We start from the raw sequence: 19,059 nt of genomic DNA on the forward strand, positions 1-19,059 counted from the left end.
GATAAAAAAAATATCTGTGCAGGGCTCTAATAGTACTATGTTTTGCCCCATAAATCCTGGTCACTAATGTTTGTAAATTATCTGCTAGAAAAGAGCTCCTGAATATTCATAGGATTTTGTCATCATGACAGATGTCATGTAATATGAAGCCATTCCAAACTTCACGGAATCACTTGTACTTCATGGCCAACAGGCATGCATGGTAAATTTGCCACAACAGCACTCTGACAGTACGTTCTCTGACCTGTGACTGCTGCACATGTGTGCCCACAGAAATTACATCAAAACAGAGGTAGCTCTTCTACCACAGTAACATCTATTTGTACCTCTAGCAATGTGCTGAGACAACTCTAGAATACTAGCACTCAGCTCTTCCTGTCAGTCACAACAGACTCTGCTATCCATACATTTACCACGGGATCAGTTCTAGTTCTGACATCATAGCATCTGTGGCTGTATGCAAAGACTGAAGAGATTAAGAAAATTATTGAACTAAAATGTTGGTGATTTGTAGGATTAAAACAAAACACCAGTGCCTTAATTATGCTAGCTTTTCTTCCTAACTGGATTTATACTGTGGGATTCTAAACATTTACTCACTAATGAAATAGCTGCAAAATTTTATCATGACAATAAGATGATGTTTTAGCATTCTAGATTTCCTGTGCAGATCATTGAGTGATGTATGGCAGGATGTTCCTGATCTCACTGAGAAGAATGGGGACACACACACACACACACAGACACACACAGGCAGTCGCCGAGTTACACGGATCCGACTTATGTCGGATCCGCAGTTACAAACGGGGTTCCTCTCCCTGGTCTCCAGCAGACCAGGGAGAGGAAGCAAAGCGGCGGAACACGTGGGCAGCGGACAGGGCTGTCCGCTGCCAACGAGCTCCGAGGCTTGGCTCTGCTTTGCCCCCCCCCCCCCCCCCCCCCCCCCGTCCTCCTGGTCTGCAGACCGGGGGGGGGGCAAAGCAGAGCCAAGCCCCGGAGCGCCCGGCCAGCTGACAGCGCAGATGCGTCTGGGCCGTCAGCTGATCGCGCGCTCCGCGGCTTGGCTCTGCTTTGCGCCCCCCCCCCCCCGGTCTGCAGACCAGGAGGGGGGGAGCAAAGCAGAGCAAAGCCGCGGAGCACGCGGGCAGCAGACAGCCACGGTGGGTCTGGGCTGTCCCGCTGCCCCCGTGCTCCAGACACCTGTGGTACAGCAGCTGGGGCGCTGCCAGTTGGTCCTGTAGCGCCGCTCTGGGCGCTACTGGACCAACCGGGCAGCACCCCAGCTGTTCTGCCCCAGGCTCCTGATTCAGCCACTGCTGGTCTGATTCAGCCACTGCTGGTCAGATTCAGCAGCGGCTGAATCAGGACGCCTGGGGCAGAGCAGCTTGGGTGCTGCTGGGTTGGTCCAGTAGCGCCGAGGAGCGGCGGCGCTACTGGACCAACCCAGCAGCACCCCAGCTGCTCTGCCCCAGGCATCCCCAAGTCAGCCGCTGCTGAAACTGACCAGTGGCTGACTACAGGAAGCCCCTGCCCCGGGCTTCCTAGAATCAGCCGCTGATCAGTTTCAGCAGCAGCTGACTTGGGGATGCCTGGGGTTCTTAAGTTGAATCTGTATGTAAGTCAGAACTGGCGTCCAGATTCAGCCGCTGTTGAAACTGATCAGTTTCAGCAGCGGCTGAATCTGGACGCCAGTTCCGACTTACATACAGATTCAACTTAAGAACAAACCTACAGTCCCTATCTTGTACGTAACCCGGGGACTGCCTGTATATACACAAGTCTGGGAATAATACCCATTAGGGGGGATACTATATTTTCCATTCCATATTAGAGATATATAGGAATCTGTTCCTATATTCAACCAATCTGCTTTAGAACAAGAGCTTCTATGCTGTCTCCACCACATTCCTTATAGTTAGTGTCCAGCTGCTCTGGGAAGCTTTTAAAGAGGTTCTTGGCCCTACTACAGGGGAAATGGAAACCAGGAATTAGTCAGTTTGTGTCTAGTCAGATCTGCCATGGCAAAGCTGAGCTTTGGCTCTCTCTAGTGGCAGGAAGCTTGCCACTCCTCTATATGAATTTAATCAAAGCGCAATAAGGAGAGAAGAAAGTACAAGGACCTAAGCAAAGCAAAAATCAGGAGATGCTGACATATTAGTCTACAGTCTTCCTAAGTAAGCTTAGTTATTGATACTGAAAGAAAATATTTGATCCCACAGCTGATGTCAAACGTGCCCAAAGGCTACAAAAGTAGCAAAGGCATACTACAGTATTGAAATACTCATTACATTTTGAATAGGACCCGATCCAGAAAACTTTTGCTCCGCATCCTTATCCAATAGATCGTAATAAACGAGACTTCAAATGAGAGTCAAGGCTACTGAAGCAAAGATTTGCAGGATTGTGTAGCTTTCATGGCTCATTTTAAAATGCAGTGTATTGCTGTAACTCAGTAAAACAGTAACATGTGAATTATAAATTAACAGTTCATAATCCCCTCCCCCCCCTTTTTTTTCCCCTCCCCCTCTCTTGACATCAAGTATCCCTTTCAGGACAATAGTGGTGAGTCTGTTGTCTCATCAAGTGCTGCTCCAAAATTTGTATGATATCTTGTTGGAAGAGTTTGTGAAGGGCCCCTCTCACATAGATGACAAGACAATACAAGTGCCAGAAAACAAACTGGCTGGCTTCCTCGGGTACATTTCCATGCAGAATTTGGCTGTCATCTTTGACTTACTGCTGGATTCCTATCGGACAGCCAGAGAGTTTGACACACGGCCTGGGTTGAAGTGCTTGCTGAAAAAAGTGTCTGGCATTAGTGGAGCTGCCAACTTGTATCGCCAGTCAGCAATGAGCTTTAACATTTACTTCCATGCCTTGGTCTGTGCTATACTGACAAACCAGGAGAACATGACTGCAGAGCAGGTGAAGAAGATCCTGTTTGAGGATGACGAAAGAAGCACAGACTCTTCCCAGCAATGCTCTTCAGAAGATGAAGACATTTTTGAGGAAACTGCCCAAGTCAGCCCCCCAAGAGGGAAGGAAAAGAGACAATGGAGAGCTAGAATACCATCTTTGAGTGTTCAGCCGGTGAGCAATGCAGACTGGGCTTGGTTAATCAAAAGGCTTCACAAGCTATGCATGGAACTCTGTAACAACTACATCCAAATGCATCTGGACTTGGAGAATACTGTGGAGGAACCTCCAGTTTTCAAAGGGGACCCTTTTTTCATCCTACCATCCTTTCAATCTGAAACCTCCACCCCATCAACCGGAGGGCTGTCTGGAAAAGATACACCTTCAGAAGATGACAGAAGTCAAATTAGGGACCACTTAGACAATCTGACTCCCAGGGGAGGGACTGGAGAAATGCTGGTACTCCCACCATTGAGCCCTAAAATAGAGAAAAAAGACCAAGCCAGGAAAAAAGAATGGTGGGAGAGTGCTGGCAACAAAATCTACACAATAGCCACTGATAAAACTATCTCCAAACTCATGACAGAGTATAAGAAAAGGAAGCAGCAGCAAAGCTTGACTTCTTTCACCAAAGATGTCAAAGTGGAAAAGAAGGGAGAGTTCCTGGGCTCGAGGGGGCAGGATTCACCACTCCCCCAGCGACCGCAGCATCTGGTGGACCAGGGCCAAATGAGGCATTCCTTCAGTGCTGGCCCAGAGATCTTGAGGCAAGAGAAGCGACCACGCTCAGGATCTACAGTCAGCTCCCTGAACATATCTGTGCGAGATGCAGAGGCACAAATCCAGGTAAGTTACATTGGCAGATTATGGCAGAATACCACCAAAAGGGGTAGAAACGACTAAACCAAAATGTCTAGGAGTATCCCTACAAACTAGGATTGATGTGTTCCTACATCATGATCAGATCAGAGAAAGAGTATTCGGTGGCACAATAGTCAGAGACTTCAGTGAAATTGGAATGGGAGCTATTTGGTAAAATTTTGTGAAGCGCTTAAGTGACTTGCAAGCTTATGTCCCATTTTCAAAAGTAATGTAGCTAATTAGTAGCCTTTGTTGAAAATGAAACTTAGGTTTCTAAGTCACTTAGGGTGGTACAATTCCCAGCGCAGGTAGACACATTTGCAGTGGCTCATCTTGAGGCTAATGCACTAGAACTCAGCGTCTACCTGGTTTGGAATTCACACACGCCAGCTGCAGTACAGACATAGCCTTTGGTGCTTTCGGAAATGTTGCCAGTTGTCTGACATCTGATGTTTAAGGCCTTTATTTGTGATATTGCAGAAATTGAAAATTCTACAATATTAAACTTCCACAGCAGTTTTTATTTTAATTAGCTTACTTTATACAGACCACAGTTTTGCAAACATTGAGGTTTGCAATAAATATGGGCAGTCAAACTGGTAGAAGCTGGGGCTACCATCATCAGCCCCCATGCATTAATACCTGTAATATAATTGCAGAAAAATTTTAGATAAAAAAAAAAGCAGGCATAATACAATACTCAAGTGTTTTATTGTTCCAGCAACTTTTTCCTAAACGAATGGGTCTTCTCTGACTTTTCTGAATTATAGCAATTAAGAAAGATCCATTATTACTTTTCTGTAATTTTTTCATGTCTTGTCCACAACTCAGCCAAATATTTGACAGTCATCCTGCAATTCAAGTAGGGCTGTACTTCCAATGCTCTTGTAATCAAATTGCTGCTTTTGTCAATTTCAGAATAGCAATATTGAACTGGTGACTAATTACCATTTGCACCCCCTAAGTAGGGACCGACACTACAGGCACCAAACTTTGGACTTGTGGTCATTTTGTGATAGGACAGTATATACAAAGAAACAATATAATGGTGATACACTCACTGTTCAGCCTAAATACCTTATATATAAAATGGCATGAGTGGGAAACATGCTAGCATCGTTCTGGATTTTTCCTGCGGTCATAGTCTTTCTTTTACCATATAATGTGACCCAAGAGGAGACTGTTCTCTCCAGAAAGTGCAAGCAATTTCTAAAATCAATGGGATTAACTCATACACCATCTGTTGAGATTACCCTCCTGGAATGTACTTTGCTGCATCTCCAAAAAGATGAAGCCCTTTGTGTCTCCCTTTAGCACACGCACTGAGTGCCAGGGCCAAAGACACAGCTGTGCAAAAACTAGGCACCCTCAACAATCTTCCTTCATGATCTCTTGGGTCAGAAAAGACTATCATCTCTCCTCTCCTACCCCAGGACAATTAGAACCAAGTTCCAGACTCTGACAGCTGCCAGTTTTCTTCACGCAGGCTGTTTCTCAAGCTGGCTTTAGGCACCTGGTTGCACAGCTATGGAGGGCTTCCTTCCTCTCCATTACAACCTGACCCTTACCTAATGACAGTGTAGTTTGTAGAGCTCTTTAAGGCCTGGTTTACACTAGACCAGGCAGGTTAGCTTAAGGTACACGACTCCAACTAAGCAAAATGCATAGGTGGAGTTGGTTTACCTTAAGCCGAGCCATGTGGTATCCATACAGCGGGTGGCTTTGCCGAACAAGGAGTACTGAACACCAATAGGAGTGCCCTTGGCATTTGATTTAGAGGTCTGTATTAGACCCACTAATGGAATGCTAGAAGATTGACCTCCGGGACATCGATCTTCTTGCGAGTATAGACATGCCTTATGAGTCTTTCAGTGAAGAGAAGGTCCATTCATCTTAACCCCTTATTAAATCTCCTGTGACTGTTCCCCTTTGCAACATGTTCAGCTTAGTTTGAGTTGAAAGGAGAAAAAGGTCCTTCACAGAACCCTTTTTCTCTTTTTTGGGGGGGGGGAAGGGGAGAAAGGAGGCTCCAGATTTTAACAACAACAAGGATTCTAATGGTATGAAAGGTTGGGGAAAAAAGTCTGGTTTTAAGATGTAGAGTGGGATTGAGACAAAAAGCCTGCTTCTCATGTCAGTTACATCAGTAATACCCCAATGTAACTCCTCTGACTATTACTACTACTGATTTATAATGGTGCCACAGGTAGCAAATTGATGCCCATAATATGCTAGTCCGGTGACTATTTATATGGATGTTTTCTGATTCTGTACAGCAAATTATGTTTTTCAAATTTGTTTTAGGCATGGACTAACATGGTGCTGACAGTTCTCAACCAGATTCAGACCCTGCCAGACCAAATATTCACAGCCCTCCAGCCAGCCGTGTTCCCCTGTATCAGTCAGCTCACTTGTCACGTGACCGACATCCGTGTCCGTCAGGCTGTGAGAGAATGGCTGGGAAGAGTGGGAAGGGTCTATGATATCATTGTGTAAAAGGAAATTTTCATTAACAAGAGAAGAAGGAATCCAAGGCTTTTACAGATATACAAACAATACCGTTTCTGAAAGTAACAGGGATGGAGCTACACATACATTGCCCATTGGTGGTGATAAATTCTGAAATAACAGGCTCTTCATGTCCCCTACCCACTTAAGATTGTGTGTGTCAGTCTCACACTAACAAAGGATGTTCTACAGTTCACATTAAGTAGCATGAAATGAAACCAAGTGATGAATCTGAAAATTGTTAGTAAATCAGGCTGATATATAATGGCTCAGTAAATGTCATATTAGGTATTTTCATCTGTGAACGGTAGGACTGTGTATGAATGCTTCTGAAGTGAGGAAAAAATAGATGGAGAAGAACATCTGTGTGGATGGAGTTGAGGTGAAAGCAACTGTATTCACTAAATGGATCTCACGTGACTCTTTAATTCCCAAGATTTAGGACCAAAATGATCAGACTGGTCTTACATGGCCTCCATTTTTTGAACCTGTAATATTATGGACCCCAGTAATTGAAGGTTCAGAGGATTCAATAATTGGTGGATAGAGATGGCACTTTAAGTACAAGAGTTGATTGTTGTGCTTGAAAGCCCAGTTTGTAGACAATTGGATCACCTAAGTCACACATTTAGATAACGGAATAACTGTGAGGAAAAAGGTAAGGGTACAAAAAGGGAAGCCAGAGGGAAGTGGTTGGTTGGTTGCTAGTGGTACTCTTTATATTTTCCATTTGAAACCAAAACACAGATCTGGGAAAACAGACACCCTAAGGATTCTTACATATCCAAACGTAGTACTGCCCTCGCTGCTTAGTAGTCATTAAAATTTTAAGCCTGGGGCTTTGTGTGGCTGCTTTTCATTGTACCTTAGGAAGATCCCTGCTGTAAACCAGACAAAGGAAAAAGTCAGCTCTGCGTAAGAGAGGCTACTGTAGCACAGCCTTGGGATAGTGGGCACTTTTTTCTGCTAACATATTTGGTATGGCTTGAAGAAAGGTGGAATTGCCAGGTCTCCTCTCCAACCTACTATCAGCCACACATACAGCACAATCCTCTCCACCAATCCACAGTGCAGACACTATTCCATTCATTCCACATCCGTTACTCCCACTGAGGTCAGTGGTAGTTCTGTGAAGAATATGCACTAGTGAGTTAAATTACAATCTGCAAAACAGAATTGAGGCAAACCCTCGCATTCAATCACACATGATGGGAATACTATACGATATACATCAGCGCCTTATACATAGAATTGGCTTGCATGTTGTCACATAAGAAGGTAGTCTCATGTGTGCACCCTGTTTGCTGTAGCTCTGTGGATCCCCGTCATTTGCAGCTATATATACACACATCCCTCTTTCCCCACCTGTACCACTTGTTCACAGGAGTCAAATTGGAAAAGAGCTGGCAGTGTTACCCTCAGCTGGTCAGAAAAGGTGCCTCAGACTGAGTTCCCTGCACCCTCAGCTTGAGCAGAGTTCACCAGTGTATAGTTTCTGCCTTTACTGGTGTACAACAATGCAAATGCTCCTCATTTCAAAAAAAATGAACCTCAGCCAGCAAGAACATGTTGATTCTGCAAGGAACCCCATTGGAGTGGCACACCTTTTAAATATAGCACAAGGTTCTCCTGTGCTGATTTTACAGGATCGGGGTCTACGTTTCTGATAAACTCTTAGTACTTTGGAATAATTTCATGAATAATTTGTGTAGAAAGCTTGATGAGGCACGATGAACTCCAGCAAAAAAAGCAAACGCATGCTAATTCTCCATTATGCTACGGCTCAGATAGGTTTACAGAGGGAAGAAATGGCCCCCTGATGGTAGCCCCTCTCTAACCACTGTAGAGGTAATACAAGAGCTCTCCCCATATCTTCCTCCCAGTCATCTAGTGTGCGGGGCAGGATCAGGGACATGTCTGGATTGCACAATGCTATGGCCAGTTCCTGCTTCACATGTCCTGATTGAAGGAATAGAGTGTAAGTTACACACCAGGGGTCCGGCGCACAGCTGTAAAACCTAAAATGTGGGGCATACAAAGGTGGATTAAAGCTACTGTTGTCCTCCCTCTCCCGCCATCCATGTAACAGAGGGCTGGTCCACATGGTAAGTTAGATTCACACCCTCTGCACTACAACCCACACCAACTTGCTATACTGCCTGTGTTTTTTCCTATCTGCTTGCAAGCCAAGGTGTCATGCTACAGTATTCTCTGCTTACTTAATCACACAATTTGCTGGACAAAAATATATTTACAAAAAATTTATATTTACAAAAAAACCCTCTCTCATCCACCTTGTGTCTCTAATATCATGGGCCCAATACAGCTGCAAAACTGCACCCCATAGTGATTAAATAGTCTGTCCTGAACTAGGGCTTTTGTTCCAAAATTAAAGCCAAGTGACATCAGAAGCTTTACATGCATGCTTCAGCTGATTTTTTTTTAATTAGCATAAACAATACATACTATTGTAAAGATTAGAGAAATTCTATTGCTTTAGACAATGAAATTTACACACAGTAGATTCACTGTGTCATGTATTGATATAGCTCTAGAATGGACGAAAAACATTTTTAAAATAGTAAAATGTGACTGTAAAACTTAAGCAATCAGCTGATGTATGAGGAGCACCTCAGATTCCCAGAAATTACTCTAACTCTAGTCAGTTTAAAAAAAACAAAACAAAACACACCACACAAAAATAATTTGGGGAAAAGCTTAAAGAAACAATTGTAGAAAATGCAAGGTCTTGGCTTTTAGAAAGAACTGCATACTAGTCAGGTAGTAATAGTAAAACTGATGTTGCCTACCGATGTGTATGGGTACACATTCTTTTGTGGAGCAGACACGGTTTGATTTCCACTTAAATGAAAGTATCCTCTTTCACACGTGAGTCCTACAGAAAACACCAAAGTTTATATTTCAAGCTGTGCTAGGATAATAGCACGAGGCGGTGATATTACTAGTTTAATTGGCGCATTCATAACAGCCTTTAAAATCAGCCTGGTTTATAATTCTTTACAGACAGATTCAGTACTTTGTAGCTCTGGTTAAAAACTGGATACTTTACCTGACTTGCTTCTGTGTTTATTTCTATTTTTTTGTGTCACACATTTGTGTGTGTTTGTTTTTAATTGGAAAGAAGACAATGAATGTACAAGTTCTGCCAGCTTCTGCACCTTTGTAAATAATATGCAGTAAATTATGAAAAGTTTTCTCCATTTTGTCAGTGAAAGAAACTGCTCCTGTGCTCTAATGAGATGCCATGAAACTGTTTTGTTCTTTTTCCTGTTTTGAAGGTGATTTTAAATTTAAATATGCAGTGCTTTTATAAGGCTGTCCTGTCAAGTTGAACTTTAAGGGAACATTTTTCAAGTGTTGCATGGTGGTCCTGGGTATTGTTTGTTAATGAGATTTTGTGTGTAGAACCTCTTCATATTGTTTAAAATATACCCGCTGTGGTTTTTGTTGAAACAACTGCTAAAAGCTCAGAGCCCCTCCTCAGATTTTCTGCTCCTTCAGCAAAACAAATTGAAGATTCCAGATTCAGCTTTGAAACTCATGAGCTGTGCACATAGATCCAAAATGAAGAAAAATAGCCTACAGTAGAGAATTGTACCACTGCCACCTGTACTGATGCAGTGCATTCACCAGAGTTAAGCCGTTTCATATGCAGCATGCCCCCACTGCATGCTTTACCATTCATCATGAGTTCTCTTTTGATTAAAAAAAGAGGCACAACTCCTGGTGGGTTCACAGGAGAGGAACCCTAACGAGATGTGGCCCTTGATGCACACCTCCTTTAAGCATGCAAGAGATAAGGCCAGTACTATGCGCTTCTTGAGATTTGTATCTCCTTGCAGCACTTAGGACACAGTTCTGCACTACTGAAGTCTGAATGAATCAAGATCAAACCCTTATCTGGCTTACCTTTTCAGGTTCTCAGGAGGTTGCAAGGCATCTCAAAGACCTTTTGGAGGTATACAGGCCCTCGTTCTAGAGCAGCTCATGAAATTTGAGGATTCCCCCACTCCAGTTTTCAGAAACACTTTGGATTTTAAAGAAATGAATACTGACATTCACTTTAAAAAAAAAAAAAAAACCTAGCAATTGCAAAAGAGGTCAAGATTACATAAAATCAAACATTGCACTTGTATGCCATGTTATGTAAACAGTATCACTGTGCTGCAAAGGATGCATTTTCCCCCACACCTTCCACATTCCTTAAAAGCTCATGAGGCTACTACTCATAGGATTTCTTTAGCAACCATTACTGGCAATACTCCAGTCCCAGTTGCATAAATGTGTTGATCAGATCGCTGACGACGACGCCTGACAGGCTCACTCCAATTTAGTGTAATTAATGCCTCAACTTGGAACACACACACTCCACCAGACCCATTCCTCACCACAGTGTCCTAATGTACCAGACGAACAGGCAAGCGCTTTGGCCCAAAGTGGTTTTGCTTTGGCCATAAAAAGACAAATAAAGGAGTGCTGCAAAGTTCTCCTTTTGTAATGACTGTGTAAAATAAATATGTATTTATATTCAGAGGCTCAGGCTAAAAGTTTTAGGGGAGAAAAATCGACATCTTTTTGCAAGTCTCTGGCATTGCACTGGAATAAAACTAGAGCAATGCACTATCGAACCAGGGCATGGGATCATACCTCTAAGCTGCCCTTCATTTTAGACCCTTATTTGGCACACTAATTTTTGCTGTTATAAAGAACTGAGCATCAGAACCACTGAATCAGGTAATAGTTTCTTTAGCCAAAAAAAACCCCGCATCATGAAAACGTTCTTGGACTCAGACTTCCTATTCAACATTTTTTTCTCTGTCCCAAATTTGGGCTGAGCTAAGAAACCACCATCATTCAACAAGCAGTGACTGAAATGAACAATAGCTGCGCTGGTAAGAGGGTGCAGGTGATTAGCTTTGAATGGTGAATGAACCAATGTGCCATAATCAAAATGGCTTTGACCACTTCTTGGAGCCTAGCTGCGTGGCAAACACACGATTCTACACAGAGGCGATGAGAAGGACAGAGTGAAGGCTGCTGCAGTTCTCTGTCACTACATGAGCAGGTCCTGCACAATGAGGGGATACAGTGGGGCTACGTCTACACTGTCCCATTTTTCGGAAGGGGCATGCTAATTTTCAGCTTCGGAATAGGGAAATACTTTCAAAGTAGGAATAAGAGATCCTCCGGAATAGGGCTTTATTCCGGAGGATCGGGCCAGTCTAGACGCTTTTTTCCGGCTTTTCCCCAAGCCGGAAAAAAAGCGGCGGACATCTTTATTTAAATCCCGCGGGGGATATTTAAATCCCCCGGGGATTTCCCTATTCCGAAGCTGAAAATTAGCATGCCCCTTCCGAAAAAGGGGACAGTGTAGATGTAGCCTGGGAGTTAGTCACAACACATTGCTTCATGGGCCTTGGAATCTGTGCTTGCAGTTCCCCTAATTGTGTGTGTTTACCACGTATGACGTTGTAACAGACTAGAGCACCCTACCTCTTTTCCCCCTTCTACAATGAATAGAAAATAAAGCCAAAGGGAGTTGATCCTCCATTTGCCATCTTAAAACTATGCCAAAGATCTATCTCTTTCCTGTTTGAAAGTGATTGTGAGATTTGACTAGAGTATTCCCATGGTGATGACTGCCCTAACAAGCATCTTACTACAAGAAACACTAATCCCAGGAGTACACCTTCGTGGTCATATGTTCATAAGGAGCCTCTGATAATTTTCCACAGACTAACTAGCCTTGTGAAGGAAGTTAGTACATTTGGTTTACATTCTAAACAGTTCTCACACAATGATCCACACCCAGGTCCTCAAAAGGTAGACAGACATTGACATTAGGTACCTAAATATCTTCAAGGATCTAAGCCCTAATGCTCAGCTAGCTGTGATTCCCACATATCTTGTCTCCTATCTTTCTTTGTGTCCTTTAGAGAAGCAACACTGCCTCATACCTGTGTGTTCTTTTGTGCCGCAATGTTTGTTTGGTTGTGTGTCCATTGCCCAACAGGGGGCTGTAAGCTGGCTTGCAAAATGTATTTTGTGTATATATTATTCAAACTGAATTCAGAAAGGAAAATATTTTAAAACAAATTATAAACTGTATTTAATGTTGCTTGTGTTGTAGAATAAAGAAGCAAAATGCAAAAAAAAAGTATCTAAATTTTCTTTTTGGCAGTTATACGATCCTTTCACAGGTCAGTCAACTGAAGCAGCAGAGTAGGGGCACCATGGAATACTTGTTATTTAGATGTTGAGACTGAGACACGTTTGAAAATTTTACCGCGAAACCCATCTTCAAAAGGGACAAAATGTTTACATGCCTAGAAATGCAAACAGACACCTTGTGGAATGTTCAAAAGTAGGACAGGTGCCCAACTCCCATTTAACTCAATGAGAACCCTTGGGCTTTGATGAACATAATTTGTTGGGGAAAAGTCAACATAGTTTCTGTAAAGGGAAATCGTGCCTTATTAAAGTTCTTTGAGGGTGTCAACAAGCACGTGCAAAAGGGATCCAGTGGATATAATGTACTTAGATTTCCAGAAAGCCATTGACAAGATCCCTCATCAAAGGCTCTTAAGTAAAGTTAGTTGTTATGGGATAAGTGGGAAGGTCCTCTTGTGGATTGATAACTGGTTAAAAGACAGGAAACACAGGGTTAGAATAAATAGTCAATTTTCAGAATGGAGAGAGAGGTAACTAGTGGTGTCCCCCAAGAGTCTGTACTGGGACCAATCATATTCAACCTATTTGTAAACGATCTAGAGAAAGGAGTAAGAGTGAGGTAGCAAAATTTGCAGATGATACTAAACTGCTCAAGATAGTTAAAAAAAAGTAGACTATGAAGAGCTTCAAAAGGATCTCACAAAACTAGAGAGATCTTGGTGTCATTGTGGATAGTTTTCTGAAAGCATCCACTCAATATGCAGCGGCAGTCAAAAAAGCAAATAGAATGTTAGGAATCATTATATAAAAGGATAGTGAATAAGACAGAGAATATCTTATTGTCTTTATATAAATCCATGGTACACCCACATCTTGAATACTGCATATAGCTATGATTGCCTCATCTCAAAAAAGATATATCTGCACTGGAAAAGATTCAGAAAAGGGCAACAAAAATTATTAGGGGTTTGGAACAGGAGCCATATAGAGAGAGATTAAAAAGACCAGGACTTTTCATCTTAGAAAAGAGGAGACTAAGGGGGGATATGATAGGAGATCTATAAAACCATGACAGATATGGAGAAAGAGAAGAAGAAAAAGTTATTTACTTGTTCTCATAACATACAAGCTTGGGGTCACCAAATGAAATTAATAGTTAGCAAGTTTAAAACAAGCAAAAGGAAGTTTTTCTTCATTCAGCACAGTGTCAACCTGTAGAACTCCTTGCTAGAGGATGTTGTGAAGACCAGGAATTTAACAGGGTTCAAAAAAAAAAAAAAAAAAAAAAAAAAACTAAATACATTCATGGAGGTTACGACCAAGCCAGAATGTGTGGGAATGGTGTCTCTAGCCTCTGTCAAGGGCAAGAAATGGATAACAGGAGAGGGATCACTTGATTACCTGTTCTGTTCATTCCCTCGGAGGTATCTGGCATTGGCCACTGTTGGAAGAGAGGATACTGGGCTAGATAGACCTTTGGTCTGACCAAGTATGGCCATTCTTATGATTTAAATGGGAGTTAGGCACCTAACCTGCAAAGATGCTTTTGAAAAGCCCACAAGGCACCTACGCTTTATGTTTAGGTGCCTGAATATCTTTGGAACTATTTGTTCATTTTGAAAATGGGAGGCTAAGTTATTTAGGCACTTTTACCCTACATATCCTAGCCAGTTTTTGAAAACCCCAGCTATAATTTAACACATATTTAGCAAATCTAATTTGTATTTAACTAGACTGTTACACTCAGCAACCAAATACATGCTCAAACAACACACACACACACACACACACTTCTTGCTAATTCTTTGAATTTAGATCTATGGCAACTTGAGAACACAGGTTGCTAAAGTACCAGATAATTTCATGTCACGACAGTAAAAGAAACCTTCTATAACCTGTTGTGGATGCAAAATGTAATGGTTATTGAGTTTGCTGGGGGGGGGGGGGGGAAGATACTCAGAGGAGGAAGAGGTATCAAATGTAGTCCACCAGATTTCCTGCTGCCTAACATGGTCATGGAACTCCAATTAGATTATCTTCATTTCCTCCTAAACAGTGTTGCCGGAGCAAAATGACTACTGGATAACCAACATAGGAAGTGCAATTCCTCTTTTTCAGGGGAGAGTGACTTCCTTCTCTACAAGACCTGCTTTCTCACTTGCTCTGGTTTTTCCACCATTCACATCAGTGGTATAACCTTGGGTGTAGGCCAGTGAGGGCAGGATCAGGTCCACCTTAAATTGCACTGCACACAAAATAGAAAGTATCAGATTTCTTTCAATTGCACAGAAGGCACTTGTACTTCCTCCATGCATTGGCTTAAATTCCAGCCGTTTTGTCAGGAAAGTGGCTGTGATAAATATTTAATAGGTAAGGTTTTTTAACCTCAAGCACTGTGTGTCCTTCAGCAGAGTTGGTGAGCTCATAAACCAAGCACAAGAAAAATACAAACTTAATGCATTGCTTTGGCTTTTATTAATTGACTGGTGAACAAAACTTCCCATTAGCTCATCTATATGAGACTACTTTACTTAATCCTTTCACCAACTATACATTCTCTTATTTGTAGCTGCCTGATTCTCACGTTGCTAACACACTAGAGTGCTGTAGCATACATTACCTGTTTTGTTCAGTTGTGCAGATTTATCATCAGCTACTCATTTTTCCTTGTAAATGCTATAATTTTAGTTTTAATGTTAGTTCTGCGAGATGCAAATGTAGGGGTTGCATACATGACTGTGCTCTCAGTTTCCAGAATAGGAAATTCTGCTCTGTGCGTCATTGTGCTCTGTTTTGGAGCATTCCTATCCATCTGTACAACTGTGTCCTGGTTTGTGAGCAGAACAGAAATGGAGCCCACTTTTTACAACTCACTAACACAGACTAGTTCTAAGATCAAGATGCAGGGTTAAAGGCCTTCCTTCCAGAGTGATTCCTATTTCCTTCCATCCATATTCCAACCACCTTTGCTGAGTCACTCTCAAGATACCCCTCAATATGGTTTCAAAATATAACAAAACTCAGTCTGGGTAACATTTACGACACTGAGTTTGAACCTGGCTAAAGACTGAAGAAGATGCAGTGGTGCCCTTTGGAGGTTCTATATCCAGCGTAGGAACTGGGAAAATGTAGTTCCACTTGGTCAAGTAAATCAGTTTATTGCAATATTGTGAATTTCCATACGACTGCCCCTCCTGATTTAGCCCAACACGCATGCCATAAAGGATACAACTACACGGATAGAAAATTAAGGCATTTCCCTAAAAGGACCATCATGAACATAGCGTGACCTCCTGTACTTTACTGGGCATAGATCCTTGCTTGTTCATTCCTGTAACACATCACTAGCCTGCGGCTGAGTTACTGACAGGGGCAACATGTATATGGGGGGGGGGGGGGCAAGAATAGGAGGCATCTCAAGGCAGGAGGGACTAGCCAGCAATCAGCAGGGAAAGCGCAACAAAGCAGCCCAGCTCTTGCTGCTCTACATCTGTTCTGTTCCCAGGGAGGAGGCAGGATCACCCCAGCACTCTCCAGAAGCAAAGCAGCATGGTGCAGCCAGAGAGCAGCACAAGCTAGAGCCACATGGCTGCACTTCCCACCTCACTGCTGGTGAGTGCAGGGGACGTGCCAGCAGCAGCCCTCTGGCCTTGCTCGTCCCTCAGGCAGCTTTGGCTGGAGGTAGGAGGAGGAGGGATGGAGGTGGGGCAATGGCAGGACTTCAAGCAGAAGGGGTTGTTCTGGACCTTCTCCAGGCTGAACGGGCATGTGACTGGTGCCGCCTCCCCCCCCCCCCCCCCCATCCCCCAGATCCCAGCCTCTGGCTATGGAATACCTCAAAACATGGTTTAGAGAGACTTCAAGTTACAGAGAATCTACTTAAAGACTAATTCCATTCATCTGAAGAAGTGGGTTGTGCCCACAAAAGCTCGTGATACCAGCTACATGTTTTGTTAGTCTCTAAGGTGCTGCAAGACTATTTTTTGTTTTTCCAGTTACAGACTAACTCAGCTACCCCTCCGACATTTTAGAGAACCTACTGATCACACTAGTTTAAGCCTGCAAATGACCCCATGCTGCAGAGGAAAGCCAACTGAAAGGTAACTAGTTCATGTAGTCCCAGGACCAACACTCACTAGGTACCTTTTTATTTCATGATCGCAGGGTCTTCATGGGGCAGTTATCTATGTCTATGCTGCAGCTGGGAGCCAGGCACACACCTAGCATAAGTAGACTTACACTAGCAGGGTTCTACCTAGCACATTCAAAATAGTAATATGACATTTGGCTCAGGCAAAAGCTTGGTCTCTCAAACCCATCCAAACACCTAAGCTTCATAGCTTCATCCAGAATGTCCACATTGCTATTTGTGCATTATTCTTTGTGATTTTTAATCTTCAGAAACAGTATTTCATTGTTTTATTCTATTCCTTTCATCAGAAAGGGCGGGGGAGGGAGGGAGGGAGGGAGTCTTTAAAATATATCACAATACAGCTACATAACATGCTGAATTAAAAATTAACTATAAATGTAACAAATATATACAAGAAAGTTAGTAGGAACAATAGCCCTCACAACCAAGGAATCTCCCCAAATCGCTTTAGTTTGCCATAAAAGTAATGGCTGTTATGGAAATGAATGATCCATGTTATCAAGAAGATAATTGCAAACTTGTTGTTTCCAGGGCAAAGGCACCTTCATATCCAGCCACATGAATTAAAATATAATGGAAAGCAAATAGTGTCAAAGCAATGTTAAAATGAACATTACCCCAAACAAGAAATACTATCAGCTTTATTGGTATGGTTTTGATTAGTTATTTTGCTAGACAATGGACATTTCTAAATATTGTTCTTTCTGCTTTAATTTTATAAACAACAGAAGGAAGTTGACAGAACATTCTTGTTGTGAAGTAATGAATTCTTCCCAAATCCCGAGTCACAGACTGATGACCTTAGGTTGCTTCTACTTAATCTATTAAATAATGACCTGGTGTTACTCTACTGATTTGGAAAAATATGAGCAAAAAGAGAAGACGCAGGCTTTGGAGCCAACCATGTGAGACCTGTTCAAAATGTGATGTGAACATAAAGGATTGGGCAGTGATCCACTTATTCAAAATACCTTAAGATTTGGTGGAGATTTCCAAAATGAACCCTAGTAAATAAATTATTGCCCACAGGATCAAGGAGACAAAAGCTGACCAAAGGTAAACATTCAAAGTGGTTTCAAGGCTGGACAATCCAGTGACAATATCAACTGAAGAAGGACAAGAGGGAAATCAATTCTAAACCTACTGTGCATATCTCGTATAGGGAGAGAAAAGTGACAAAAGGTGCTTGTGTCAAAACGTTCCACGCAGAAATGTAATTAATTCCCTCATGGGAAAAATATACGTATTGGATTCCTGAATTGAATTACGATGGGCTTCACTGAAAAAGCCAAGAAGTTTAAGCCCTCTGATATATCTTGCTATGCAGGTACAGTCCCAGCTGCTCTGGTGATCATCAGAGCAGATCTTACATCTCTCTTGCATACATTACCTTTTCTTCTAAAAGAACACTAAATAATTTAAATACCTTCATATAGGCTCTTGTGGCCAACTTGAAGCTCTAGAGATCAAAGATTATTAGTTTGCAAAGCCGACCATGAAAAAAGAAAACAAGGTGCTGTTTGAAATGTAGCTTGCCTAATCATTTTTTCTAGATACTCTGTCAAATTTTCTTCATATTTTAGGAGAGAAGGGGGAAGGGAAATTCTGCACAGTGTAGTTTGCTATAGACCACGGCTACTCAACATGCAGGGTTACCAGATGGTTTAAAAAAATACCGGACACACGATCTCAGATTGGGAGCAGGGGAGGGGTGTGTGTGGAGAACTAGCCGATGGGAAGCAGGACTGGCCGGGAGAGGGTTGTGGGGAGCGGGGATAGCTGGGAGGAGATCAGGGGGAGCAGGGCAGGACCAGACAGCTGGGAGCTGGGCTGGCCCAGGTGCATGCAGATCCCAGGTTGCTGCCCATCCCACACATGGCCGCGGCAAACACACAGGCAAGTCTAGCCCCAGGGTTTCCATCCCACCCCCCTCCTCTCTACTGTGTAGTTGCGTACTGCCTGGCTAGTATACACACTCACACTGCATGAGCGTGTACACGACTACATATGGATACTCATGATAATAATAAAACTTAATTATAAATGTCCAGTATTTTCTATGTCCAGTATTTTCTCAGTGTGTTTCCCAGAGAGAAAGCTCAAATACCAGACTGTCCGGTTCAAAACTGGACACCTGGCAACCCTATCCACATGCAGCTCGCAGTATAGTTTGGATTTATGCGGGGCTCAACACAGCCCATGGATGGGAGCCAAAACAAAAAAAGTAGTCATTATAATGGTCTTCTGCTGATATGCATTTTAGTAGTTAAATTCCTGGACTGTCATTGCTCATTAAAAGTGCTGTCATATAGGGGTGGAAATCAGGTAAATATTGCATTTTATTAATAGCAGCAGAACTGACTTAAATGGGGCCTGTGTGTTGTGTAGTCTTGCTTTAATCTTTGTATTCATGCCTGTCAGTGTGAAAG

At 42.6% G+C, this 19,059-nt stretch overlaps 1 protein-coding gene across 11 annotated transcripts in view; it reads left to right on the forward strand.

Moving 5' to 3' along the window:
• The window catches only part of ARFGEF3 (ARFGEF family member 3), a 138,913-nt gene that overhangs the window by 111,066 nt on the left and 8,788 nt on the right, over positions 1-19,059 (forward strand). For 8 of the 11 annotated variants that reach the window (XM_075924267.1, XM_075924272.1, XM_075924268.1 and 5 more), the window contains 2 exons: positions 2,541-3,762; positions 6,082-8,972. The exons of 1 other annotated variant lie outside the window; for it this stretch is intronic. In XM_075924267.1, coding sequence (XP_075780382.1) covers positions 2,541-3,762; positions 6,082-6,273 — 1,414 coding nt within the window. In that variant the 3' untranslated portion in view covers positions 6,274-8,972. Of the gene's footprint in view, positions 1-2,540; positions 3,763-6,081; positions 8,973-10,223; positions 12,464-19,059 lie in introns of those variants that run through there. 2 more of the 11 variants (XM_075924276.1, XM_075924278.1) reach the window with 2 other exon arrangements.

Source organism: Pelodiscus sinensis, chromosome 3 (assembly GCF_049634645.1).
Source record: "Pelodiscus sinensis isolate JC-2024 chromosome 3, ASM4963464v1, whole genome shotgun sequence".
Classification (NCBI taxonomy): domain Eukaryota; kingdom Metazoa; phylum Chordata; order Testudines; family Trionychidae; genus Pelodiscus; species Pelodiscus sinensis.